This window comes from Accipiter gentilis, chromosome 1 (genome assembly GCF_929443795.1).
Source record: "Accipiter gentilis chromosome 1, bAccGen1.1, whole genome shotgun sequence".
In the NCBI taxonomy this organism is placed as follows: Eukaryota; Metazoa; Chordata; class Aves; order Accipitriformes; family Accipitridae; genus Astur; species Astur gentilis.
Window position 1 is genome coordinate 779221 of NC_064880.1, and position 24720 is coordinate 803940.

The 24720-nt window shown below is 67.6% G+C and overlaps 3 protein-coding genes across 6 annotated transcripts; 2 read left to right on the forward strand and 1 right to left on the reverse strand.

The window, feature by feature from the left end:
• Window positions 1-600: 600 nt before the first annotated feature.
• Window positions 601-11488, reverse strand: ESPN (espin). Of its 3 annotated transcripts, XM_049808676.1 has the most exons (15): window positions 11166-11488; window positions 10257-10450; window positions 8430-8616; window positions 8161-8343; window positions 7948-8079; window positions 7637-7856; window positions 7287-7564; window positions 5510-5671; window positions 5235-5409; window positions 4921-4947; window positions 3488-3633; window positions 3113-3394; window positions 979-1058; window positions 886-897; window positions 601-783 (listed from the first exon to the last, which is right to left on the reverse strand). In XM_049808676.1, the coding sequence occupies exons 1-15, from the start codon at window positions 11457-11459 to the stop codon at window positions 636-638; spliced, it is 2520 nt and encodes an 839-aa protein (XP_049664633.1). In that variant the 5' UTR covers window positions 11460-11488; the 3' UTR covers window positions 601-635. The 3 variants fall into 3 exon arrangements, with proteins under 3 accessions (XP_049664633.1, XP_049664652.1, XP_049664643.1); XM_049808695.1 differs by lacking the exon at window positions 7287-7564 and having other exon boundaries at window positions 7740-7856; XM_049808686.1 differs by lacking the exon at window positions 4921-4947.
• A 1442-nt stretch (window positions 11489-12930) lies between these two features.
• Window positions 12931-19633, forward strand: ACOT7 (acyl-CoA thioesterase 7). 2 transcript variants are annotated; one of them, XM_049803842.1, is made up of 10 exons: window positions 12931-13043; window positions 13862-13979; window positions 14451-14607; window positions 15145-15236; window positions 15372-15486; window positions 16167-16181; window positions 16870-16956; window positions 17766-17882; window positions 18117-18301; window positions 18972-19633. In XM_049803842.1, the coding sequence occupies exons 1-10, from the start codon at window positions 12991-12993 to the stop codon at window positions 19074-19076; spliced, it is 1044 nt and encodes a 347-aa protein (XP_049659799.1). In that variant the 5' UTR covers window positions 12931-12990; the 3' UTR covers window positions 19077-19633. The 2 variants fall into 2 exon arrangements, with proteins under 2 accessions (XP_049659799.1, XP_049659810.1); XM_049803853.1 differs by lacking the exon at window positions 16167-16181.
• Window positions 19634-20328: 695 nt separating this feature from the next.
• ICMT (isoprenylcysteine carboxyl methyltransferase) lies at window positions 20329-24476 on the forward strand. The gene is made up of 5 exons (XM_049803866.1): window positions 20329-20599; window positions 20796-20884; window positions 20967-21136; window positions 21937-22154; window positions 23020-24476. The coding sequence occupies exons 1-5, from the start codon at window positions 20363-20365 to the stop codon at window positions 23200-23202; spliced, it is 897 nt and encodes a 298-aa protein (XP_049659823.1). The 5' UTR covers window positions 20329-20362; the 3' UTR covers window positions 23203-24476.
• Window positions 24477-24720: the final 244 nt, after the last annotated feature.

Below are 24720 nucleotides of genomic sequence, written 5' to 3' on the forward strand. Positions count from 1 at the left end.
CGGGAACCAGTGCGCTGCTGGCATAAGGGCTGCCACAGGTGATGCGGCCGCCGCAGGTGACGGCAGCGATGCTGGTGATGTGGCTGATGCGGGTGATGGTGGCGATATGGGCGATGCGGGCACCGCGGTGGGCGCGGCGCGGTGCTGGGCAAGGGGGGTGGTGTGGGCAGCCCCAGGAAGGCGCGGGGCACTGCTGGCGGGGTTTATTGTTTTAATTGCTGGAAAGGCAGGCGGTCCGGGGCGCGGGGGAGCCGGGAGCCAGCCTCGAGCTGCTCCGGACACGGGAGGGGCAGGAGTGGAGGCGAGCGCGCTGCAGCCACAACGGCAAGCGGTGCCAGTGGGGAGCACGGGGAGCCAGCTGGCACGGCGAGCCCAGCCGCAGCGGTCGAGCCGGGTGGCACGCAAGGAGCCGGGTGCCCCACGCCGCGGCAGCTCGTTTTGCGAAGGGCAGCACGGGGTGGCGGCGGGCTGGCGGCAGCGGGATGGGGGCTATGGGTGCCTGGGGCAGTGGTGGGGGCTCCTCTGGGACAGGCTACGCGGCCGTCCGCGGCGGGAGGAGGGTGCTGAGGCGCGTCCCAGTCCATGGCGGGACCTGCCGGCCTCCTCCCGCCGCGAAGAGCCAGGGCGCGGCGCAGCTAGTGCTTGGCTATGTCCCCCTTCTTGAGGATGATCTGCCGCTGCCAGGGCGCCAGCTTTGTCTCATCGTACCCGAGAGTCCTTAGCTTTTCCGACTGCTCCTTCTCTTTCTCTTCTTCCTCCCGCTTCAGCTTCTCCTGCTCTTTCCTGCTCGGCAGTGGAGGGCACGGGGCACCGCGGTCACCAGAGCCGCCGGAGCCGCTGTGCCCACCCGCCCGCCCACCCAAGGAAGGGGCTTACGGCACTCACCGTTTCTGCTCCCTGTGAAGGCAAAGGGAAGAGCGGGGTTAGCGAAGCCGTGGGGACGGCCGGCTGGCCTGGCATCCCCCGGCCCCGGCTCACCTCTCCTCCTCCAGCTTTTTGCGCAGGATGTCCCTCCTCCAGGCTGGCATACTGGCCAGGCGCGCTTCCTCCTCCTTCTCCTGCAACAGACAGCCGCGTTACCGGCACTGCTGGGAGCCCACCCTCGCTGCTGGCACCGCGGGGCAGCGGTGTGGCCGCGGCACGTGGCACCGCATCCCACTGGTGGCCGGGCCGAGCCGTGCTCCCGGCATGGCACCGGTGGGGGCTCGCCAGCACGTGGCTCGATGGCGTTGCCCCTCGCCACCCGCCTTCTGCTGGCACGGGGAGGAGGAAGGAGTGCGCGGCGTGGCCAGCCCTTCGCAGCACACCACAGCTTTATTGCACTGACACGCGGGGGCCCACGCCGCCCCGGCACTGCAAACGCCACGCCAGAGGGGAGCGCAGCCCCGGTGCTGCACACCCCGCACAACACACAGCCACAGCAAGCAGCACACCACAACCTCGGCCCCAGGGCCGCGCGAACCGACACCGAGCCCTCCGCCGAGCTGAGCCGCAGCACTGCCGGCACCCCTGAGGCAGCTGAGCACACCTGGGTGCCGGGTCTAGCTGCCCCCCTGGTCCCTGCACCCGGCCAGCCCCGCACCACACCGCCGGCACAGCCCGCAACATGCTGCCGGGCTCAGGTGTCAGACATCTCTGCCTCCTTCTCCTTCCAGAAGGAGAAGCTGCGGTCGATGAAGCGGCAGATGTCCTCCTCGCTGAACTCGCCCAGCTCCGGCACCAGCACTGCCGCCCCATCCCCTCCCGGGGCCGGAGGGGGTGGCTCCAGTGGGCTCTCCGCCACCGCGGTGGGGCCGTCCCCAAAAAACTCCTGCACGAGGTCCTCAAAGCCATCGAGCCAGTGGCGGTGGCCCGCCTCGACCCGCTCCAGCACAGCACGGTGGAAGCGGCGGACGTGGCGCCAGCTGTGGCCGCCCAGGCGGTCGAACATCTCGTAGCAGAGGAGGTGGCGGAAGCGCCGCTCCTCGGGGCTGAGCGGCATCTCCAGCAGCTGGAAGTAGCCCAGCATGAAGAGGTCGAGCGGGAGGCTGTCGTGGGGCACAGGCGAGCCACCGACGTGGGGCAGGAAGTGCTGGGGCCAGTACAGCACCGCAGTACGGCTCAGTCGCCGGATCTGGCGCCCTGGCACCCGGCGGGCAATGCTCCTCCAGCGGGCCAGCAGCCGCCCTGCCGCTGGCCGCCGCCTCCCTGGCCGCCACAGCCGCTCCTCCCCGGGCACTGCTGCCAGCGCCCGCTTCTTCCAGTGCTCCAGGAAGAGGAAGACGGCACGCTCCTTGTGCGCCTCGGCGCACTCCCGCGGGCTGCTTGGCTCTGATGGTGCCGTCCGGCTCCGCTGCGGTGCCCCGTCCCCATACTCCTCCTCCAGGACGGGCCGGCGGGTGCTGCCGGGGGGCTGCGCCCGCTTGCGCTTGGTGACCCTGGGGAGGGCCACGGGGGCCCCTCCCGGCCCCTCATAGTTGGCCTTGAGGCTGCGGACGGAGACGCCGCAGCCCAGGATCTCGCGCCGAGCGTCGTGCTGGGTGCCAGGGCCACCCACCGCCCCCCCTGCCCCGGGGTCCTCCCGGCCTCCTAGGGTGGCTGGCGGCGCAGCCGCGTTCCTCGGCAGTGTGGGGGACCAGCTGCCGCGGGTGGGCCAGTCCTCGCCGGCGAGGGCGAAGCGCCGGGGCGCTGGGGTGGCGGGCAGCGGTGGGAACAGCGGCAGCTCCTCCTCCGGCCGCCCCAGCAGCGGCCGCACCGGCTGCGCCTCGTGCATCACCCGCAGGCTCCCCAACTGCCTCTCCAGGTGCCGCACGTCCTCCTCCCGCATTGGCTGCCCGGCGGGTTCCGGCGTGCCCCCACGGGCGGGTGGCCCCTGCCGGCACAGGGGCTGCGAGTGGCTCCCGGGCTGCGGCGGGAAAGAGGGCAGAGGGGCTCTTGAGGCCACGCCGCGCGCACCGCGTGCTGCCGCCGTGCGCAGCACCCCCGGGGTGCGATGCCCCTGCATGCTGGTGGGGTGGTCCCCCGGCACGGCCGGGAGCCGGAGGCGATGCCGCACATGCCGTCTCGCCAGGTCCTGGGCCGCTGGGCCGTGCCCGCGCTGCGTTCGCCGCCGCGGCCCGCGAGACCCCCCTACCTTGCGCCGCTGCTCCTCTTCCTCCTGCATGCGGAGCTGCAGCTTGCGCACCATCACCTGCCGCTTCCACTCCGGGATGGGCCGGCCCTGCTCATCGTGGCTCGGCACCAGCACCTCCGCCTCCACCGGCGCCCCAGCACCTGCCGCCAGCACCGGCGAGCTCCCGTTCAGCACCAGCTCCGGCGAGCCCCCTGCCAGGCAGCGTGGTGGCCCGGCAGCCTCAGGGGTGGCTGGCGGGGTGGGCGTCCTGGTGGGTGACGGGGAGGATGCTGGCGACTCTGCCTGCAGAAAAAGGACGGAGGGAGGGCAGTGGGCACCTGCCGTTCTGCGCCACGCCGTGCCACCGGCTCCCGTGCCCCCCCCCCAGCCACCTACGTTGGCCCCTGCCTGGCCACTGCCGGAGAAGACGGTGGTGAAGCCTTTGCTCTGCGGTGTTGGCTTGAGGCTCTTCCCAGCCTTGATCTCAGCCAGCAGCTCTGAGTTGTCACCGGTGGGGGACATCATGTTGAAGGACTTGGTGCCTGGGGGGAGGCAGGGGGGGCAGTAAGGACCCCGCTGCTGGCAGCCCCCTGCCCCTCCAGCTCCTCCTCCAGCTTGTGGGGCATGGAGGTGGCCGGCTGACTGCCCCCCACACCAGGGAGCCCCTGGGATGCCCATTGGAGCAGCATCCCAGCATCCAGCCCCCCCCCCCAGCTCCACGGGACCCTGCAGGACCAGCGCCCTGGCACCCAGCTCACCAGGTCCACAGGAACAGCACCCAACTCCCTGGGTGCCCAGGACCCCACTGGAGCAACACCCCAGGACTCAGCAGCCTGGCACCCAGCCCCCAGGGTCTGTGAGACCTGCTGGAGCAGCACCCCAGCACCCAGCTCCTGGGGCCCCAGCCCTGAGTGTCCCCCACCGCGCCGCACTGTGCTGCGGCAGCAGCAACATGACTGTGGAGGGATGGGTCCGCAGCTGGCGGCAGCCCCGGCACGGCAAGACGGCCCCGTGCCGCCTTGCCGGGGGCCCTGGGAACCCCTACACTCCCCTGCAGCCCTGGCAACGACGCACTGACAGCCTGCGCCAGCCCTGCTGCCAGCCCTGAGCCCCAAGAGCTGCACAGCACTGGCACCGGACCACGGCAGTGCCCCCGAGGATGCCCACGCCGCTGCTCACGCCGCCCACCTCGCAAGCACCCACCGTCCGTGCCAGCCATGCGCGGGTCCCTAACGGCCCATGGTGCCGTGCCAAGGCAGAGCCCCCTCCCCGTCGCCGGCACCCGCAGCTCGCCCCGCTCGGCCGTGCCGTGCCGGGGCCAGACGGCTGCGGGTGCTGAGGGCCCAGCGGGGCGCACGCACTGCCATCCAGCGCCGGCTGAGACCCCCTAGCCCTGGGAGCTGGCGCTAATAAAGCGGGCGCCGAGCAGCGGCCAAGCCCGCCGGCTGCAATCAGCGGTGGGGGAGCGGCCGGTGCGCTCACGTGGCGGGGTCACGCCGGCCGGCTGAGCGCAAACAAAGGCCCTCTGTGCGTGGGGCCGGCTGCGGGGCCGCGAGGGCCGTGGGGGGCGTGGGGCCCCCGGCCGCCTGCCCAGCCTGGCCAGCCCTGCCCGGCGGCTTCGACAGCCCCGCGCCGGCGCTTGGGGGGCCCGCGTGGCACGCCGGCCCGGCGACGCGGCGGGCGGGAAGGCTGCGAGCAGTTGCCAGCCCCAGCCAGCCGTCGACGCCCCGTGGCTCTAGCGCGGGACGGTGCCAGGTCGGGCCCCTCCAGCTGTGCCCAGCGCCGGGGCACCCCCCGAGCAGGGAGGAGCGCGGGGCCGCGGTACTTACTCTTCATCTGCCTGAGCGCCTTTCCTCCTAGGGAGAGAAGCAGAGAGGTGGCGCGGGGCGCACGGCAGAGGAAGGATTTGGCCACCGCGAGACAAGAGAGAAGAGAAGCGGCCAGCAGTGAGAGCAGGCAGGGGCGGGCAGGCGTGGGGGCCCCCGCGCCGACACCGGAGGAGAGAAGGACAGAGAGGCCGTCAGGAGCCATGCGACCGGAGTGCCACAGGAGGAGATGTGCCGGGGCGGCCGGCGCCGCGGTGCAGCCGACAGGACAGTGCCCGGGATCGTGCCCCATGCCCACCCGGCACCCCGCCACTTACTTCCCGTGGAGGACGAGGAGCGGCGGGGGCCAGCGGGGGTCTCAGCCAGCGGGGGTGGTGGTGGAGGCGGTGGGCAGGCAGCATCAGGCAGCGGCGGGGGTGGCGGCGGGGGTGGCAGCTCGGCGCTGGGCTTGCTCTCCCCGTTGCGCATGGTGTCCGCTGAGATGGGTGATGCCTGAAAGAGAGTGCGGGTAGGCGTTGCCCGGTGCCGGCGTCGACTGGCGCCGCCACCACCGAGCCACGTGCAGGCTTGCGGTGTGGGGCGGAGGGCTCACCTCCTCGCTGTGCGCCATTCGCCGGGGGCCGGGCTGCTCGGCCGCACCGTGGCCCAGGTGCTTGTAGTAGTCACCGGTGCTCGGCTGCTTGCCGAAATTCCTCGACCGCCTGGTGGAGTCGGCCCTGCGCAGGCCCTCAGGGCTGCTCTCGCGCGACGCCAGCTGCAACGGGGAGCGCAGCTCAGTGCAGCCATGCCTGGCTGCAACCCGGGTGGCTGTGGGGCAGAGCCGTGGCGGAGCGGGGCCGTGCCAGCCGTGGCCGTGGGGCAGATGCCCGGCTGGGGGGACGGCAGGTGCGTGGCCCGGGGGTCCACTCGGCACGAGGCTGCGCCAGGGGCTGCATGCCAGGGTGGCGGCATGCGCCGTCAGCGCCTGGCACTGTGACCCCATAGCCTGTGCCCAGGAGCCTGGCCGAGCCTCCCCCGGGATAACCCCCTGGGAACAGGAGTGCCGAGCCCTGGCCGCGCGGATTACCGGGAGCTTATCCCCCATGGGGCCAGGGCCCGGTTCCAAACCTCCCTCTGAAGGGGGCTCTCAGGCAGCGCAGCCTCGGCTCACCCCGGCACATACCGCAGAGGCTTTGCAGGTCGTGCTGCCGAGCGCCGGCGCTGCAGGGGGCCATGCCTGCTCCCCAGGTCTGGGGGGGCCGCAGCGGCACGGCCCTGCTCCCTGTGCCGGGGCCCCCGCTATTTGCATTTCCCCGTGCACCACTGCCGCCCGTGGCATTTGCACGGCAAGCCTGGGAGCTCGCCGCCGCTGCCAGCCCCAGCTAAGTCAACAAGCGCCAGCTCGGCGCTTCCTGCTCTGGCTGCCATGGGCGCCGTGCCAAGCCTGGCTCCCGCTCCAGCGGCCCCAGCCCCGGTCCGGCGTGAGGGTCCGTGCCACTCAGCCCCGCTGCATGGGGCGCCTGCGCCGCTCTGGTACGGGGCTGGCACGCGCCTGCACCTCCCCAGGGCGGCCTGGCTCTGTAGCCCCAGGCAGGGCTGCTCGTTGCCCCGGTAAGCGCTAACAAGCCAGGGCCTTGCACAGTGAGCGCAACGGGGTCCCGAGGCCCACGTGGGCCTGGAACACTGCTCCGCCGAGACCCCCCCATCCCATATGCCTCTGACCCCGGCAGTGCTGGCCTCTGCCAGCGCCCCAGCTATGGCTGTGCACTGGGCTCCCGTCCCCGGTGGGGTGGCGAGAGCCAGGGTAGGGGGTCGGGATGGCCCCGAGCCCACCGCATCCCTGCGCCCCCCCGGGGGCCTGCACCCCTCTTACCTGTGCACGCCCGGCTGAGCCCTCTCCGCTCCTGGCAGCACCGGCTGTGCCACCCGACACCTGCGGCGCGGGCGACACCGGAGCTGGCCGCTCGGGTTACAGCCTGCGCAGTCGCCCACGCACAGCTCGGTGTGGTGCCGGTGGCATTGCCAGGGCCACGTGGGTGCGGCTGCGCTGGCCGGCCACGCGCCGGCCTGCACGGTGCCACCAGGTGCCCCAGCCGGTGCAGCGGTGGAGCAGGGCTGCCAAGTGCCGCGGAGGCACCGGCGCATCGCCAGCCCTGGCTCGCTGCAGCCTTGCTGCCGGTTGCACCCCAGTCCCCCGGTGCATGCCAGCATCGCGGGCACGTGGCCTCAAACCAGGGGCGTCCCCTCCCAGTGCCGTCAAGAGCTAACAGCTCCCCATGGGGGATCGGTGCCCGGTGGCATGTCCCCCCACCCCCGGTGGCACGTCCCCTGAGCTGCGTGGCCAGGAGCAGCTGCGCACAGGGCATGGGACATGGCGCATGGGGCCGTACCTCTCGGCGCAGCGCCTGGCTCTCCACGTGCCGCAGGTTGTTCTTGGCCCGCACGTAGATGTCGGCAGTGTGGGGGGCGGCGGGGGGCGCGGGTGCGGGGTAGCCAGGGGGCGGCGGGGGCGGCCGGGCGGTGGGGGGCGGGGGCGGCGGCGGGGGGAAGGCGGGGGGCGGTGGCAGGGGGGGGCCCTCGCCTGCCGGTCCCCGGCCCCGCGGCCGCGTCTCAGGGTCCAGCATGTCCATGTACGCCTGCATGTCCACGAGCGCCGGCTCGGGCACCCCTGTGCAGGGCAGGGGGTCAGGGGGGGCTGGCCCCGTGCCCCCCACCCTGCGCCTCCCGGCCCCACACTCACGGGCGGTGGGGGCCCCCGGGGGGCCGCCCCTCTTCTCCCCGGTGCTGGACTGGCTGGAGTGGCAGGAGTCGTAGTTGGAGAGGGTGCTGGCGGGGGAGCCCACCTCGAAGCGCGCCTGGGGTGCCGACACCGTGGTGTTGGGCGACGACATGCCCGAGTCGGGCTGCCGGCACTCCCCGTCCGCCGAGGGGTCTCGCGACAGCACGCGGTGCTCCACGCTCTGCTGGCACAGCCGGGCGGTCAGGCGGCCGGGCGGGAGTGACAGGGCCCCGCGTGCTCCCCGCGCACTCGGCCACGGGACGCCGCTGTACCATGTTCTCCACGGTGCGCAGGTACTGGGCGCAGTGGCCGTGGCCGTTGTAGTCGGCGAGGTCGGCCGCCGTGTAGCCGTCCTGGTCACGGACGCTGAGGTCGGCGCCATTCACCACCAGGATCTGGCAGCACTGGAGAGAAAGGGGGCGCGTGGCAGGGCCGGAGGGTGGCCCCCCGCCTCCACCCGGCCCCCACTGGCCGCCGGCCCCCACCTCCAGCTCGCCATTCTCAGCAGCATCGTGCAGCGGCGTGCCGCCCCAGGCATCGGCAGTGATCTCCCCACCGTGCAGCAGCAGCCAGCTCAGCACCTTGGCGTGGCCGCGGCTGGCGGCGAAGTGCATGGCCGTGGCCCCCTCAGCATCCCGCTCCGACAGGCTCACCGTCGTGAAGCTCATCTGCGTGGGCAGGCGGGCTGAGTGCTGGCACTGCCAGCCCCACACCGTGCCACCACACTGCCACGCCGTGCCCGGCCAGCGCTTACCAGCCAGACGATGACGGTGTTGTGGCCCATCTGGGCGGCGGCGTGCAGCGGGGTCATGCCGTCATGGGCACGCGCGTGGGGGTCGGCCCCGCAGTCCTGCACCAGGTACTGGATGATCTCCAGGTGGCCCTCCTGGCAGGCGAGGTACAGCGGGGTGGCCCCTGTCTTGGTCTGGGCACTCAGCGTGCTGCAAGCGGGGCACAGCGCTCATCACCCGCTGCCACTGCTGCCGGCAGCGCACCGGGATGGGTGGGCACAGGGGACACGTGGGTTGCAGGGACATGGGGGACACATGGGACACGCTGGTGGGGGGCAAGCAAGGCAGCGCCACGGCCAGGCAGCGTGGGCAGCGTGGGCAGCGTGGGCTGGGAGCCGTCCACCCCACGGCTCCCCACTGGGTCCCAACGCAGCGGCGGCCACTGAGGCGGGAGGTCGCTAAGTTAATCAGCCTGCTTAGGCTAAGCTCCTTCCTCCGGCTGTTTTTGGACACTGCAATTTAGCAGTATTTTTAAATAAGCGGCTTAGGCAGCACCGGCTGCAGGGGAGCCGGCAGGGAAAGGCCGACCTGCACCATGGCGCTGCCCGGCCCTGCTGCCCCTGCCGGCCCCACTGCTGGGCATGGGCATCCCCCCGCTGCCTCCGGTGGGCCTTGGCGCCACCGCATCCCTCATCCTGAATTGTGCATCCCACATCCCCGCTGCGCGGGAAGCTGCCTTATGAAGCGCTCCATAAAAAACCCTGTTGAATATTTCAAAAAGGAAGAGCAATAAATACTCCGCTCTGTTATCGCAACGATCACGGGCCCTTAATAATTGATCCCTGTAACCGTGAGACGAGCCATGGCCTGTGCAGCCTTCCCACCGTGCCATGCCGCAGTGCCGGGCCGGCATGCCGCTGGACGCTCCCCGAGCAGGAGCCTGGGCGGTGGGAGGCCGGTCTGAGGCATGGGGGGCCGGACAGGCGTTCAGCCCCCGATTGCTGTTTCCCAGTAATTGTAAAGGGGTTAGGCCACTTGGGTGAGTGCCGGTAAACTGCTTTGCCAGATGGCCATGACCCCACGCCGAGCCACCGGCTGCCGGGGCGAAGGTGGGCCGGGAGAGCCAGCACCCCGCAGCAGCACCCGGGGATTGGATTTCGTGGCTGTAACGGAGCCTCCGGCCGGGCGCGGGGCTGGGAGCGGGGCCAGTCCTAAATAATTCAGGGGGAAGGCGGTGACGGGAGCAGAGCAACCCCAGCAAGAAGCGTGAAAGCCAACGCGGGATGGCCGCCGCCAGCGCCGCACCGGGGCCGCCACCGCGGGCACCGAACGGGAGCCGCGGCGGGGCCGGGCCGCCGTGGGGAAGAGTAACGGGGGGCTGAACCGGCACACCAGGGGCAGGGACATAAGAGGCCGGGGCCGGTTTCCAGCCGCAACCGAGGCAGGGGCTGCGGAATCGTCCGTGCAGCCCCACGGCTGCCGGGGACCGGGACCGGGACCGGTGCCGCTGGTGGTGTGGGGGGGTGCGGAGTGCGGTGGCTGCCGCGGCGGCCCCGGGAGGGGCGCGGGCTCTCCGGGGCGGGCGGGCCGAGCCTTTTTACGTAAGGGCGGGCGGACAAAGGCGTCTGTGTTATCGGCCCGCTCCAGGCGCCCCGCCAACCGGCCCGGCGGCGGGAGTTCTGCCGGCGCTCGCCCTCGCTCCCCGGGCCGTCAGGAGCCGGGGACGAGGGCGGCTGCGGGGACCCCGCCAGCCCCGCTCCTGCCGGGGCCGGGACTGTGTGTGTGTGTGTTGTGCGTGTGTGGGGTGGGGGCGCGGAGCCGGTCCCGCCGGCCGGCAGCGGGGCCGTTACCTGGGGCAGTGTCCCAGGAGGAGTCGCAGGGAAGGGAAATCCCCTTTGGCCGCGGCGTAGTGGACGGGCAGCGCTCCCGTGGCGGTGGCCGCCGTGGGGTCGCTGCCCCCGAAGCGCAGGAGCCATTCGATCACCTCGTGGTGACCGAAGCGGGCTGCCAGATGCAGGATGGTGGCACCGGAGTTGTCTGTGTCCTGCGGGAGGAAGCGGGGCGGCCGTCAGCACCGGGGACGCCAGCCCCCCTCCCACGGTAAGGCGGCCTGCGGGGCCGGGGGGCGTCGCGGGGCAGCCCCCGGCCGAGAGCCGGCCCCGGCCCGGTTGGGGGGTCATTGCCTGGGGCGGAGATCCCGCCTGCAGGGAGCGGGGCCGTCGGAGGGGCCGTGAGAGGAGCACCTCTGCCCTCCAGCGGGGCCTGCAGCCGCTCCCGGCCAGCGCTCCGCAAAGCCCCCCCCCCCAACTTGTCCCGCCGGCGGCGGGGCAGCCCCTGCCCGCGGAGCCCCGGCCGGGGCGCGGGCGGAGCTGGCCCCCGGCCAGGAGGCCGCCGAAGCGGACCGGCCCCGTCCTTGCCTCCTAATCCCCGCCGCCGCCCTCCTCTCCCTCCGGCCCGTCACATGTCGTCAGCTCCCGGCCGGCCCCGGGGCAAGCCGCTTACCGCCCCGGCCCTGCCGTTGTGTAACGCCGGGAGGGGCCGGCGGCCCCGGAGGGTCCGTGACCCCTTCGGGGCTCAGCCCCGCCGCGACGCCGGCCCCCCACGCCCCGGCCGCCACCCTCCCCGGCCGGCTGTGTCCGCGCCGGCGGAGCTGGAAAGCCCACCCGCGACCGTCTCCCTGGGGAAGGCCTCCCCGGTTGCCCGTGACACCCGCCGCGCCCCCCCCCCCACCCCTCGACCCCCCGCGCCCCCGCTCGCACCTGCACGCCGCAGCCCCCCTGCGTGAGCAGCCACTGGAGACAGGCGAGGTTGCCGGTGGCGGCGGCGTCGTGGGCCGGAGTGGCCCCGTTGCGAGCCCGCGCGTCCCCGCGGAGCGCGGCCTCGGCCGCCAGGTACCGGAGGCAGGCGAGGCGGCCGGCGCGGGCGGCGTGGTGCGCGGGGGAGGCGCCCAGGGCGTCCCGCAGCCCCGGCCGCAGCAGCCCGGCCGCCCGCAGCCCCCGCAGCGCCTCCACGTCGCCCTGCCGCGCCGCCAGCAGCGCCCGCTCCAGCGCCATCCCGGCCCCGGCCCCGGCCCCGGCCCTGGCCCCGGCCCCGGCGGCGGCCCCGGCCGCCGCTTGGCACTGCGCGGCGCTCCCGCCCCGCCGCCCCCCGGCCCCGTCGGCTCCTCCTCCTCCTCCCCCGGGGCCGCCCCTCCGCCCGCCCCGCCCGACGGCGCGGCGGCTGCCCGCTGCCCGCTGCCCGCTGCCCGGGCCGCCGGCGTCGCTCTCCCCCCGGTCCCTGCCGGGGCAGCCCGCCTTTGCCGCTCCCTGCGGCCGGGACCGGGGGACCCCAGGAGCGCACCGTGCCCGGCGGCCGGCGCTGCCGTCCGGGGGCATGGGGAGCCGCTGCCCGCCCCCCGGCCCCCCGCCCCACGGGTGTCCCGTCCTCCCCCCGCCCTCCGCCCGCCAACGCGGGAGGCGCGGCGATGATGGGCTCCTCCGGCAGCCCCGACGTGCGCCTGCCAGTCCCGGCAGCGCAGGCAGGAGCGGGGGGGGGGGGAGCCCTGCCGGGCTGCCCTGTCTCCTTCCGCCGCGGGGCGGGGGGTTTGGCGGGACGTACAGTGAGGGCGTCGGGCGGCACCGCGGAAACCGACGGCGGGACCCGTGGGCAGCGCGGGCGGCGGCGGTTACCGCGGGCGCGGTCAGGCTGGGTCACCCCCGCCGTCAGCACCGCGGACAGCGCCGGCGTCGCGCCTTCAGCACAGCGGACAGAGGCGCGGCCGCCCCGCCCGCCCTGCCCCGCCGGCGGACGGTAAAGGCGGCGGCGGTACCGGTACCGGTACCGGAGCACCACGACCCCGGCGGGCGCCGCGCCGCAGCCCCCCCCCGGCCCCCTCCTGCCACCGCCGAGCTGCGCAAGGTGAGAGCTCCGGCACCCCCGGGCCGCCCCACGGCCCCGGGACCCCCGGGCAAGGACGCGAGTGCCGCCGCCCTCCCCGCCCCCGCCCCTGGCCCGCGCCCCCTCCATCCCTTCCCCATCCTGCGCTCGGCAGCGATCCGCCACTGCCTGCTCGGGCCCGCCGCCTCCCCCCGCCCTGGGACCCCTGGGCGCCCCGCCGAGCTCTTTCCCAACCGGAGAGAGCCTCCAGCGCCGGGGAAGGAGGGAGGCAGGGAGGCTGCCCGCCGGCAGGTGCCGGCAGCTGCCCGTGCCGGCCCGAAGACCGTGACCTCCGTCAGCCGCCGCGCAGGCAGGGCTCACCCCGGGGCAGGCGGGCGAGCGCGGGGAGGCGGAGGAGCCCCCCGTCCCGGTGGGGAGCACACAGCTCCCCGGGCGGGACCGGAGCTCCGCCCCCCGGGCCCCGGAGCTCCGCCCCCCAGGCCTCGGAGCTCCGCCCCCCGCGCCCCCCCTAGCTCCCCGCTGCGCCCCCGCGCGGCGCCAGCCGGCAGAGCGCCGGCCCCGCCCCCAGTGCCGGCGCGGGGGCGTGGCGTAGCGCTGCCCGCCAATGGGCCGGCGCGCGGGCGGTGGGCGGGTCCCCCGGAGGGGGCGTGGCGTGGCGAGGCGTGGTGGTGCCGCAGCGCCGTTGACGGGCGGGGCGCCGGTGCCGCCATGTCGGAGCGGGGGGCCGCGGGCCCGGGGCCGGCCGCCATCCAGGTGTCCAGGTACGGCCTCGCCGCGCTGCCCGCTGCCGGGGATCCAGGGGAGGGCCGGGCAGGGGAGGGCAGGCGGGCCGGGGGACCGCGGGCGGGCTCCGGGGCCGGGGCCGGCCTGCAACCGGGATGCTACCGGCGGTGCTACCCGCACTGCTGCCGGCGCCGGCCACGCCGCCTGCACTCAGGCACTCCGCCTGCACCGGTCACGCCGCTTGCACCGGCAGCGCTGCCCGCGCCGGTGACGCAGCCTGCACCAGGGTGACGGCACGCCGTAACCGGTGCCCTTCCCCAGTGGGTGTGAGCTGGCAGGGCGGGCAGGGCGCACCTCGGTTTTCCTGCGTTTGCCCGCTGCCGCTCCTTGGCATGGCCGCCTTGCCGAAGCACAGCTCCTCTTCAGGCTGGCACACAGCCATTGCCCCATCGCCACCGTGCCTCGCCTTCCCTCCTCCGGTTGATTATTTGCCGCTCCGGCAAAAGCCACCACTGCTGCTGCCAGGAAGCCGGGTCGAGGGGTGGCACATGCCTGGCTGGGTCTCGGTTTGCTGCAGTGGGGTGGTGGTGAGATGCAGTCCAAACCGAGCAGCCGGCTGCCCCTGGCAGAGGGGCAATGCCTCCTTCCACTCCCAGCGGTAATTTAAGGTGGTTTCCGCCACCGCTCACAGGAAGCCGCGCACAGGCAGCGCCAGTGACGTTGCTGGCTTCAGCGTGGTGAGATGGCCCAGCAGCTCATCTGGTAGGGTGATGGCAGTGCCTCTGGGTGGCTGTACTGGGACCCAGGCTGGGGGCATGGCAGGGGGGTGCGAGCTCCTGTATCCCTCTCCTGGCAGGATCATGCGCCCGGATGACGCCAATGTCGCGGGGAATGTCCATGGGGGAACCATCCTGAAGATGATCGAGGAGGCGGGAGCCATCATCAGCACCCGCCACTGCAACTCCCAAGCTGGGGTGAGTAGGCACCGGAGCACCTGCAGGGCTCCAGTTCGGTGACTCTCTGACCCCCCTGCCGTGCCACAGGGGTCTGCTGGGAGGCAGGGGTCCCCTGGGATGGCTGGGCATCCCTGGGGGCCTCCCCAGTCATCCCACCACACCGGAAGCGCTCGCTCCTGCGCGCAAACCGCCGGTGCCTCTGCTGCTGCCGGGGCATGGGCCCGGTAGCCGGAAGCACCCTGCTGAAACTGTGTTTTACAAGCAGAACCATTATTATGTCACCACTCATGGTTCAACTCCCGCGAAGGGCAAGTCAGAGGCAGCCCCATTGCCGGTTACAGGCTGGGAAGGAAGCACAGCCACTGGCTGATAAGGCAGAGGTGGAAGTGCCGGAGCTGTGCGCGGCACAGGCTGGCCCCAGGAAGCCGCCGGCTGCAGTCTTGCACGGTGTGGCTGCAGCCGCTACCCTCGCTGTCCTGCCATCCCCAGGAGCCCTGTGTGGCCGCGCTGGCGCGGGTGGAGCGGACGGACTTCCTCTCTCCGGTGTGCATCGGCGAGGTGGCCAACGTCAGCGCCGAGATAACCTACACCTCCCGGCACTCTGTGGAGGTCCAGGTCAACGTCATGTCCGAAAACATCTTAACAGGTGGGTGGCTGCCAGCGGCCCTCTCCCAAAGCTCCGGGAATAACTGTGGTGTAAGCCGAGAGCTTGCAGCGGTGACCCCATTCTCTGCCCACCGTCGCCAGCAGCACTGGGCAGAGGGGAGATCTTGCCTTTTTATTGACAGTGCTGGGGGCAGCGGGGAGGGGTGGTGGTGCTGGGAAGGGAAGCCAAGCAGGCTCCCTGGGGACTACGGCTCCGTTGATCACTTTTAGCGAAGAAAGGCAAAACCCGCTGGTAGCTCCTCCTGCCTGGTTTGCTGCCCATGGCTGCCTTTGGCCTGAGAAAGGCCCTTTTCCTGCCGTCACCGTGGCAACCAGCTGCGCTTGCCGGGTCGCCTTCCCAAAAGCGCATTGTCACATCTGCTCTAAGCCAAAGCCCAGCAGCCGCTGGCAGGGCAGGGGGCTGCCTGCTGCCGGCAGCATCGCCGGTGTGTGGCAGGCCCTGGACTGTGGCAGCGCTGGTGGCAGGTGAAGGGCTGCTGGTGTCAGCACAGTCACCCTCTGTCCCCCTCCCCTCCAGGGGCAAAGAAGGTGACGAACAAGGCGACGCTGTGGTATGTGCCGCTGTCCCTGAAGAACGTGAACAAGGTCCTTGAGGTTCCCCCCATCCAGGTAGGATGGCTCGCTTTGCTCCCCAAAAAGCAGAGCTTGCCCTCTCCGCGAGAATGGCGCTAACCTAGCCCCGTTGGCACCCCTGCCTGTGCCAGTGGCTTTGCCAACCCAGTTTTTACCAGCCTTTCCTTCCAGTATGCCAGAAAGGAGCAGGAGGATGAGGGGAAGAAGCGCTATGAGGAGCAAAAGCTGGATAGGCTGGAAACTAAGCAGAGAAACGGCGATGTGATCTTCCCTGTCATCAACCCAGGTAACACGGGCGGTGCGTTGCCTGTGGAAGCATCCTGGCGATGCTGGGAGGCCAAACCGGTCCCCGAGGCAGCTCCAGCTGTCCCCAGGCACCTGTGGCTGCAAGCACACGTTCTGAAACGCTGCGCTGGGGAGAGGGCTGGGATTTTGGAGCCGTGGTGTGGGAGCGGAGGGGGAGCTGGGTGGGCACCTGTGATCCCCCGCTGGGGCTGGTGGGTGGGATGCCCTCTGCCAAAACACGGTTCCTGCCACTGCTCCCTGCATCCCTCGTGCGCTTCTGGGCAGCGGGAGCTAGTTTTGCTTAGCGTAGGGTAAATGCAAGTGTTGGGCGAGGGTTTTGCACGCTCTGCAGCTGCAGCCCCTCTCTGGAAGGCAGGTTTTAGCAAGAAATTCATCGGCTGGTGTTTGAAGGGGAGGATGAGCTATGGGGAGGAGCTGGGGGTCACGATCTCCCTAGGGGAGCGCTGGGGATACCTTTCCTGTCGAAAGCGTTGCCCTGGCTTCTGGAAACACGGTGGCGGCGCTGACAGCGAGCCAAAGGGGCGAGTGGCTGGTGGCCTCCAGGACTGGCCATGGTCCTCAGGCAGAGGTGGAGAGGTGGCATGTGGACATCGTCGGGGGGATGATGCGGGATGAATGTTGCTCAAATGCTTTTTTCCCCTCTGTTCTTCCTGCTCACAGATAGGCAGACAAAAGGTAAGACTTCAAAGGCGCTGCCACGCGGGTGTCCTCCCCAACGAGGTGATGCTGAGCGGTCGGGGGCTTGGCTGGTTTTTCCTGCGCTAAGCACCCTTAGCGTCTCTCGTTAGACAGAAAACGCAGCCAACCCCGAGAACGGGTTTCCTCTGCTGGCAGTTGGAGGGTGTGATTTCTGTCGCCTGGATTTAGTGGCGAGTCAGAGGTCACCGGCCTGTGCCAGGGCTGGGGGGGTGTGGGGGCCGAGGTCTTCATGCCAAGAGCAAAGTGTGGCTCTTTGGAGACGCCGCTGAGCGGCAGGTTTGGGGAGATTCAGCTGCGGCTGGTGGCCTGAGGAGGGAAAGCATACAGCCACACATCCATCCAGTTCACTCCCATTTGCCTTTGGGCTCTTTCACTCCCATTTGCCTTTGGGCTCTTTGAAAGCTTTAAAAGAAGAAAGGAGCTGAGCTGGAATAAAATCAATGGGGAGGCATAAGAAGGAGGTGGCAGCACATCAGGTTGTGAATAGCCTCTGCTCTCAGGGCTTCTCGGGGCCAATTTAAATGCTGATTGGAACATACTTCAGCTTTGCACAAGCCAGCCCTACGTTTTCTTCTTTCAGATGGCTTAAGACAGGGGCATACGGTGGCGTACGGGTGCTGGCCAAGCAGCTTTGACCTCCACTTTGCTCTCTTTCTCTAACCAGAGCCGCACACCGTCAGCTATAGCCAGTCCAGCCTGATCCACCTGGTGGGACCGTCGGACTGCACGCTGCTGGGCTTCGTGCATGGAGGTGAGCGAGCGCTGCCCCATTCAGTGGCTGGGCTGTTTTTTTCTCTGGAGCAGAAGCACGGTTTGAGAGCGACTCGTGTGTCTCGGTGTTTTTGGGAGGCAGGCTCCACCTCTGAAGGCACGCAGGCCTATTCCCGCTCTCTGTAAGGTTTGGTGTTGCTTCAGCTGAGATAAAAGCTTTGTCTTTTTCTATGCTTAAAAAAAGGCCCTGAAAACCTGACATACTCAAGCTGTAAATACTACAATTTTGTCGTCGTCTCGTAAATTGCAAATCTAAACACCTAGTGTACAAAGACTGCAATTTGCTGGAGTAATTTCCTCTTGGCTGGCAGTGCCTGTTGCCTGCCAGGGAGGCAGGGCAGGGCGGACACATGGGTGCGGTGTGAGCCCGGGGAGAGGCATGTTTGCTGAGGGCCAGGACGACACTGGATGCTGCTCTTCATCTAGTTGCATCCTTAAAAAAAAAAAAAACCAAACCACAACAATGCGGCTCAGAGCTTTTTCCAAGCAGGAGGTTTGTGGGACTGATCCTGCCTTGCAAGGCTGAGGTTTGCTCAAAGATGTTTGGGAGAGCCAGAGCTGGCCTAAATCTTAAGCCCAGGTCTGTGAGGATGTCGCCCTGGTAGTACTCTTGACAGGAATCTTTGTGCTGGTACCAGGGCTTTCCTGCAGTAAAGATTGAATCTCTGGTCCAACTCCTCCAACTCCGGCGTAGCTTTGGTCACGCAAAGGCCTTGCCGACTTACGTGTGGTTTTTCCCAAATCCCACTGGCCTCCCTGAGACAGGACCCTCTGCCTCCCCCCACCCAGGTGTCACCATGAAGCTCATGGACGAGGTTGCTGGGATTGTGGCTGCCCGCCACTGCAAGACCAACATCGTCACCGCCTCGGTGGACGCCATCAACTTCCACGAGAAGATCAAAAAAGGTACCGGGAGTGGGGGCGGGCATTTTGCTGTCCTGTGGTGCCATGTCCTGGTTCCCCTGGGTGCATGCTGGGGACACAGTGGCAGAGAAATTTAGTCCCCGTTAGACTTGTCCTGTGCTGAGAAGCTCCCCTTAAGACGTGGCTTACGCATTAAACATGCTGGGTACCCTTTGCTCCCTTTCTCTGAGCAGAAGTGGGGGCCAACTGCTTAACCGGCCCCTCTCCACTTCGCAGGCAGCGTCATCACCATTTCGGGGCGCATGACCTTCACAAGCAATAAATCTATGGAAATTGAAGTCTTTGTGGATGCCGACCCGTTTGTGGATGAGCCTCGGGAGCGGTACCGTGCCGTCAGCGCCTTCTTCACCTACGTCTCCCTGAGCAAGGAGGGGAAGCCCCTGCCCGTCCCACAGCTGCTGGTAAGAGCTCTCCCCGCCGGGCTGCAAGCCAGCCGGGCCAGCCCCTCTCCTGCTCTTCCCGGGACAGACCCCAGCTGGCTTTTTTGTCCAACAAATCCTCTTCCCTTGAATTTTTCAGCAGCAAAGTATGAGCCTGAACGAGCCTTTCCAGAGCAGGCTTCAGGGTTGTTTTCTGAAATTTCTTCTGGTTGAAAATTGCCAATGTGGAGACATTGGGGGTGGGGGGTTTCCTTTCTCGCGGTTGAGGACAGGCTGCATGCAGGCTCTGCAGCTTCCTCTCCTGCCTGCACCGGAGACGCGCGGGAGGGGACCCTTCGCAGTGACGGAGGCCCCTGCGTCCCCCATCCCCGCTCTCCATGGCATCCCTGCTCCAGCCCTCCTGCCTATTTTTAGCTCTCCTGATGCCGGCAGGGCTTTGCTGACACGGCGCTGCTGACTAGGGGCTGTTTCTTGATTAATATTTTAGCCCGCGCAGGTCTCCTCCTGCTCTGTGCAGGAGTACCTTAGCTGTCAAAAGATGTATGTCACGGAGCGCAGGTTTTCCTTTACTTTTCCTGTAAGGGGAGGCACATTTCCCTCCTGCACACGCTTGCAAGATGCGGCGTGGGAGAGCCATGCTGCCCCGAGGCAGCTAACACCGGTGGCTTTGCTTTCTTTCTGTTGCCGGCAGACGGAGACGGAGGATGAGAAGCGGCGCTTCGAGGAAGGGAAGGGCAGGTACCTCCAGACAAAAGCCAAGCGGCAGGCGCAGATGCAGCAGGCTGCCCAGCAGTGATCCCGTCCCGCGCCGCCCCGCGCTCTCGCAGCCTTCACCCGCTGAACGTCCGGGTTCCTGTTAGTGTTGTGTCTGGTCCGCGCCGGGCCTTGCAACTTCGCCCGCCCCAGCCTGCTGCCGGAGCTGCCGCGGCAGTGTGGTTGCTTCACTGCTGACCGGTTTAGCGCCCGTAGACCTTGTGCTTTAGGTGGCCTAAACGCCCCGAAAGCTGCCGGGAGCCTTCCCGGTTGCTCGCCATTCGCCTCTGGAGCCCTGTTTTCACCATTGAATCCTGTAAGCGGAACGCCCGTGCCGGAGCGGGGCAGAGGTGCGTGGTGGCACGAGCGATGCGCGAGGCCACGAGTCTTTGTGATGCTGTGTTAAACTTGCCAGTTATGTCCTAAAACTGCACACCAAAGCTTACGTGCGATACTCGCGACGGGAAACGCGTCCCGGTATCGTACTGAATGTCTCGGACCATTTTGTTGACATCTCTAGGTAGTTTCTCTGTGCACATCTAAGTTATTTAAGGAATCCTGTGGCATAAATAAAGTCTGTTGTCGTTGACTGAAATAAAAGGGGGTTGTCTTTTACTTTTTTGTCTCGAGCAGCAGCAATTCCGGCTGAGGAGCTTTCTTTATTCCAAAAACTCACGCGGCTTCCCCTGCCCCTTGCCTTTCTTTCCCCCAGCCCCTCCCAGGGTCCCCGGAGCGGCACAGCAGCGTCCCGCCCTTGTTTTGCAGAAAATCTGCCTCTTCTAACGGGAACCCCCGACCGGCCCCTGCAGTTGGGCAGCCGCCCGGTGTGGCTCCCACCCCCACGGCCACTCTCGCCGTCCTGGGACCGGCCCCCGAGGGCCCCAGGCAGCTCTTCATCCTGGGCCACCGCAGGCCGGTTTCCTCCACCCCCCCGCGGGGTGCACCACGTCCCTGTGGGCCTCTCAGGCGTGAGGCAGGGGCCAGAGAGCGAAGGCCCCGGGGCCGAGGCCCGACGCTCTGGCCGGGCCCACAGCGGGAGAGGGCGGGCGGGCAGGCCGCAGCCCGGCGGATGGTGAGGGGACGGTGGCCCGAAGGTTACAGCCCGGGCCGGGAGCGGCGCCTTCGCCCCTCGGCGCTCCGGTTTGCGATATTAAACACCAACCGAAAGAAAAACGGGCTCCGGGCGCGCCCCGCCGTCCCCGGCGGCGGCCAGTGCGCCTGCACGGCGCCGCTGCCGCCCAAGGGGAGGTACTGCGCCTGCGCGGGGCGCAGCTCTCGCGAGAGCGGCGCCGCCGTTGCCCTGGCGACGCGGGCGGGGCGGGCGCCGCCATGATGGCGGCGGCGGCGGCGGCGGCGGGGCCGCGGCGGGGGCGGCTGGGCCGGGAGGCCCGCGCCAGCCTGGCCGCCTTCTTACTGGGCGCCTCGGTAGCGGCGCTGCCGGTGGCTCTGGGCTCCCCCTCCGCCCTGCTGGCCGCCCCCGGCCTGCGCGGCCGCCTGGCGCTCGCCCTACACGTGGCGGGCGTTAACGCGGCGCTGCTGCTGCTCTACCCGCGGCCGCTCTACAAGGTGCGGGGCCGGTGCGGCGGGGGGGAGGCCCCGGGGGGGCGGCGGCGGCGGGGAGGAAGGAGGCCTCGGGGTGGGCGGGGGGCGACGGTGATCGGGAGACCGCGGGCCCGGGGGGAAGGCCGCGGCGGGGCCCGGCGGTGGCGGTGGCGGCGGCGGCGGCGGCGGCAGCGCCCTCGGGCCCTTCCTCTGCTTGCAGATCGCTATCCGGGCCTGCTTCCTGGGCTTCGCCTTCGGCTGCGGGCTGCTGCTCAGCACCGGCCGCTCCGCCTGGCGCCACTTCGGATGGTAAGGGAAGGGCCCGGGGTGGCCGGGCGGGCGCGGCGGCCCCCGGCCCTGGCAAGCTTTCCCTCCCTCTCTCCCGCCGCAGGTACATGTGCTCCCTCTCCCTCTTCCACTACTCGGAGTACCTGGTGACAGCCATCAACAACCCGCGCAGCCTCTCGCTGGACTCCTTCCTGCTCAACCACAGCTTCGAGTACAACCTGGCCGCCCTCTCCTCCTGGGTGGAATTCACGCTGGAGAAGCTTCTCTTCCCAGGTCGGCCGCCCTGTCCCTCCCTGCTGCTCACCCTCCCGCCTGCTGTCCCCTGGCTCTGCCCGGCTGCAGGGCCCTCGCCTGGGGCCCACCCGCCCGGCAACAGAACGCTGGCAACCCCCGCTTAGCTGACCCGTGGCGGCAGCAAAGGAGGGCTTTGATGTGGCCTTAATCTCTCTGTCCTCAAAGCCTCCCGGTTTCGGTCTTGGGGGGCGGGGGGGATGCCAGGCCGTCTTTGCCGCGTAGCGGGTCTTCAGCCCTTTTCTGCCTGCATCTTTCAAGCTACTTTGGTGGTACAAAGAAGGACGCTTCACTTACATCTGGGCGTCTTCTTTTGACCTGGAATAAAATCAAATCGGCACAACCTGTTACTGTTTGCCCAACCTGGGGTGCTTCCTTTTCTCTGGGAGAGGGGAGGTGTTCTTCCCTGCTTCTTAACGGCAGCACGGGCTGTGAAGCTCCCCGTGTCCGGCCTGAGCGCATCTGCTTGGCTGTGCTTTACATTGGCTTTACTCTACACCAAAAAGCCGGGCTTTGCCTCAGTGCTGGGTTCCCCTCGGGGCGATTCACCGTGAGGATGTCCAGACTCCGTGTCGGGGGTGACTTTGTGGCAGGGGACGCTATTTTCATTTGTTTTGGTGGCGGGACAGCAGCACGTGGAACGCTGGCTGTGTTTTACATGTTGTTGTGCTTTGAGACGGGGGGGGAAAAGCCCACCTGCCGACCCAAGCCCCTGTGACCCCCCCCGCACCGCGAGCGTGACCTGTGCGAACCTGTTGTGACCCGTCCTTATTCACTTGCAGAGCTGAAGCAGATCACCTGGCTGAGTACTGTAGGGTTGTTGATGGTGATCTTTGGGGATTGTCTGAGGAAAGCGGCCATGCTCACAGCTGGCTCCAACTTCAACCATATTGTTCAGAATGAGAAATCGGATACTCATACTTTGGTGACAAGTGGGGTGTATGGGTGGTTCCGGCACCCATCTTACGTGGGATGGTTTTACTGGAGTATTGGAACACAGGTACCGTATACAACGCGCTCAGATACTTCCGTGTTATAACCCGGGTCTTTCTTCTTAATGCTGCCCCGCACCTGTAACGGGACTCAAACTGCCGGCGATCAGCGGTACCAGTGGCCGGTCGCGGGTTTTGATGCCTCCTGCCTCCCACCGGCACGTCGGGGGCAAGGGAACCCCGAGCGCTCAGGCCCACACTGTCTTGGGAGAGACCCCATCGCCTTAATTTTCTGCGTGGAATAAGCAGGGGTGGCGGGGCTGGGGTTTGAGCCAGAACATCCTCGAAGGCTCGGGGTGCGATCTGCTGCTAGCCTAAAGCTGGTGTCCAGAGTTTCCTTGCATCCCTGTGGGCAAAACGCCTTCCGTAAGTGGTCAGACTCAACCTTGCTCCGGCCAAATACCAGTCCTGTGCCAGGCTGGCAAAGAAAACTCTCTCTAAGAGTGCCCAGGGCCCCGGCCAGAAGGTAAACTGGAAGCCAGCTGCGGTCGAGCTGTAACTCAGCGCTGCCTCAGTCGCGCTCTTCTTGTGGTTGGCTGGTGGTTGGCACTTGGTTTCATTTCTCTGGAGAGAGACGGTAAAGACTGCTCGTGGAGTAGTGCGGCCATGCGTGGGCTCTCTAGAGCCAAGGCGCTGCTCTTGGCTGGGGCGGCAGGAGCCGGCAGCTGCTCACGAGCTGCTTTCTTCATAAGCACTAATTTCTTCCTGGAATGAAGTTCCACAAAAGGTGTTGGGATCTTTTATTTTCTTTGGAGACCATTTAGACAGACCTCATGGCAAACTCAGTGAAGGGTGATTAGCATGTGGGGGCGGGGGGCAGCCTCGGTCTCTTTGGGAGGCAAGGGGACACTAACCGCCAGTGTCTGTTCGCAGGTGTTACTCTGCAATCCCATCTGTATGGTGGGCTACGCGCTGGTGTCCTGGCGCTTCTTCAGGGAGCGGATTGAGGAGGAGGAGATCACACTCATTCACTTCTTTGGAGAGGAGTACCTGGAGTACAAAAGGAAGGTGCCGTCGGGTCTCCCTTTTATTAGAGGAGTCAGAGTAGAACTGTAATGCAGGCAAAAACCGAACTGGCTGAGCAAATGCCTGGCTCCAGGCACTGCACAGCAAGGGATGTTGCATGGCACCGGGAGTAGCCCGGTGGTATTTCCCGGCCGCCCAGGAGGAGCTGGAAGGGCTGCAGAGCTCGGCAGCCTGCCACGTCGCTAGCAGATCAGAAGCTCGCTCGTCCTCCTCGAGATAAGTCCTTCGTTGCACATTCAGGGATCTTCCAGATCACTTAGCCTGTAGCAACCCTAAAGAGAATTGAACCCTCCTGCCTGCAGCAGCTGCAGTAAATGCCTCTGAACCAGTTCTTCCAGAGAACAGGTCTGCCCTCCCACCCCCATGCAGGAAAGGCGCTGGTCAGCGGATTGGTCCTATGGCATAATTCGATTTTAAAGCTTTTTGACCTTGCGAGCCAGGCAGTGTGGCTTTAATCTCTTTAGGCCTGATTCTGCAAGCTGGCGCCCAGGCGGCTCACAGGAGTGGGCCTCCAGCTCTCCGCTCTTCAGGTGCAGGGGCCACCTACCCTCTGCTTGCCGGAGAGCCGGCGGCGCGGCACCAACTGGTTCTCTCCCAGGCATTAACGCTCACAGGGAAGATTCTTCTGCTCGCCTCATGCCGCTGGATCACGAGTGCCTCCGTGAAACGCGGCAGGGGAGTGAGCCCGCTACTTCCTCCCTCGGCTGCTGCCATGAATTTGGGAGTCACCGTTTCAGCCACCGCTTTCCTGAGCCTCCCTGCCGCCACCTCTGTTCCCTCTTCCTGCTTCCAAATCATGCTGCTTCCTAGCCTGCCAGGCTGCCTCCGTCCTGCAGAGATCCCAGGATTTTGGGTTGGGAAAGAACCGCAGCTGCTGGGCTTGCTGAGGGCTTTAGCGCTCGAGATTCTTGCCTGCTTTTTTTAGGTGAAAGCTGGGATGTCGGTGCGACTAGGAGATGCTTTTAGGGAAATTCTCCAAACGGGGAAAAAAGTTTGGCTAGCTAACGCTATTTTAAACGTTACCATTTTGGAAATGGTTCATACTCGAGCTTTGTGGTATAACTTATTCTGTCGTTATATACCAAAGAGGTTCACTGTTTTACTGAGTTTTACATTATTCTTCCTAGCTGGAATGGAAGCGAGTTGCTTGTCAGTTCACGCTTTGGGCTTGCGGTGTTCCTTGGTGAAGGTGCTGTGGTATGGCTCAGGAAAGGGGGCACTGATGGATATTGCTTTAGTTTTGGTTTGTTGTTTTGTGTTTTTGTTTTTTTTATAAAAAAACAAGTAAAAATATTGCCAACTTCTGCCTGGTGGTTATTTGGAGACCTCTTGAGGTGGTGGTGACAACATCGAAACTGGAGTCCTTACTTTTACAATTCCCAGTGGGTTTTCAGAACACTCCAGTGTTGGGCTGAAGCAGGACCATGACTCGCAGTGACTTATGGGGCTGCGCAGCCTCAGGGACAGGGTGAATTCTCCGTCTCTCCTCACTTAACTGCTGCAGAGTCTTTCCTCTGCTGAGTTTGCTTTGTATTCCAGAGTGTGTTC

Excerpts from the sequence above, each read along its gene's own strand:
- ESPN (XM_049808676.1), bottom strand. The coding sequence starts at position 11,459 with ATGGCGCTGGAGCGGGCGCTGCTGGCGGCGCGGCAGGGCGACGTGGAG. Across the intron at positions 7,565-7,636 it reads CCCGGGGGCCCCCACCGCCC|GGGTGCCCGAGCCGGCGCTC; the intron begins GTGAGTGTGGGG and ends TGCCCTGCACAG. Across the intron at positions 3,634-4,920 it reads GGCGCTCAGGCAGATGAAGA|GCACCAAGTCCTTCAACATG; the intron begins GTAAGTACCGCG and ends GCCTCCCCCCAG.
- ACOT7 (XM_049803842.1), top strand. The coding sequence starts at position 12,991 with ATGTCGGAGCGGGGGGCCGCGGGCCCGGGGCCGGCCGCCATCCAGGTG. Across the intron at positions 13,044-13,861 it reads GCCGCCATCCAGGTGTCCAG|GATCATGCGCCCGGATGACG; the intron begins GTACGGCCTCGC and ends CTCTCCTGGCAG. Across the intron at positions 16,957-17,765 it reads GCTGGGCTTCGTGCATGGAG|GTGTCACCATGAAGCTCATG; the intron begins GTGAGCGAGCGC and ends CCCCCCACCCAG.
- ICMT (XM_049803866.1), top strand. The coding sequence starts at position 20,363 with ATGATGGCGGCGGCGGCGGCGGCGGCGGGGCCGCGGCGGGGGCGGCTG. Across the intron at positions 20,600-20,795 it reads ACCCGCGGCCGCTCTACAAG|ATCGCTATCCGGGCCTGCTT; the intron begins GTGCGGGGCCGG and ends CTCTGCTTGCAG. Across the intron at positions 20,885-20,966 it reads GCCTGGCGCCACTTCGGATG|GTACATGTGCTCCCTCTCCC; the intron begins GTAAGGGAAGGG and ends CTCCCGCCGCAG.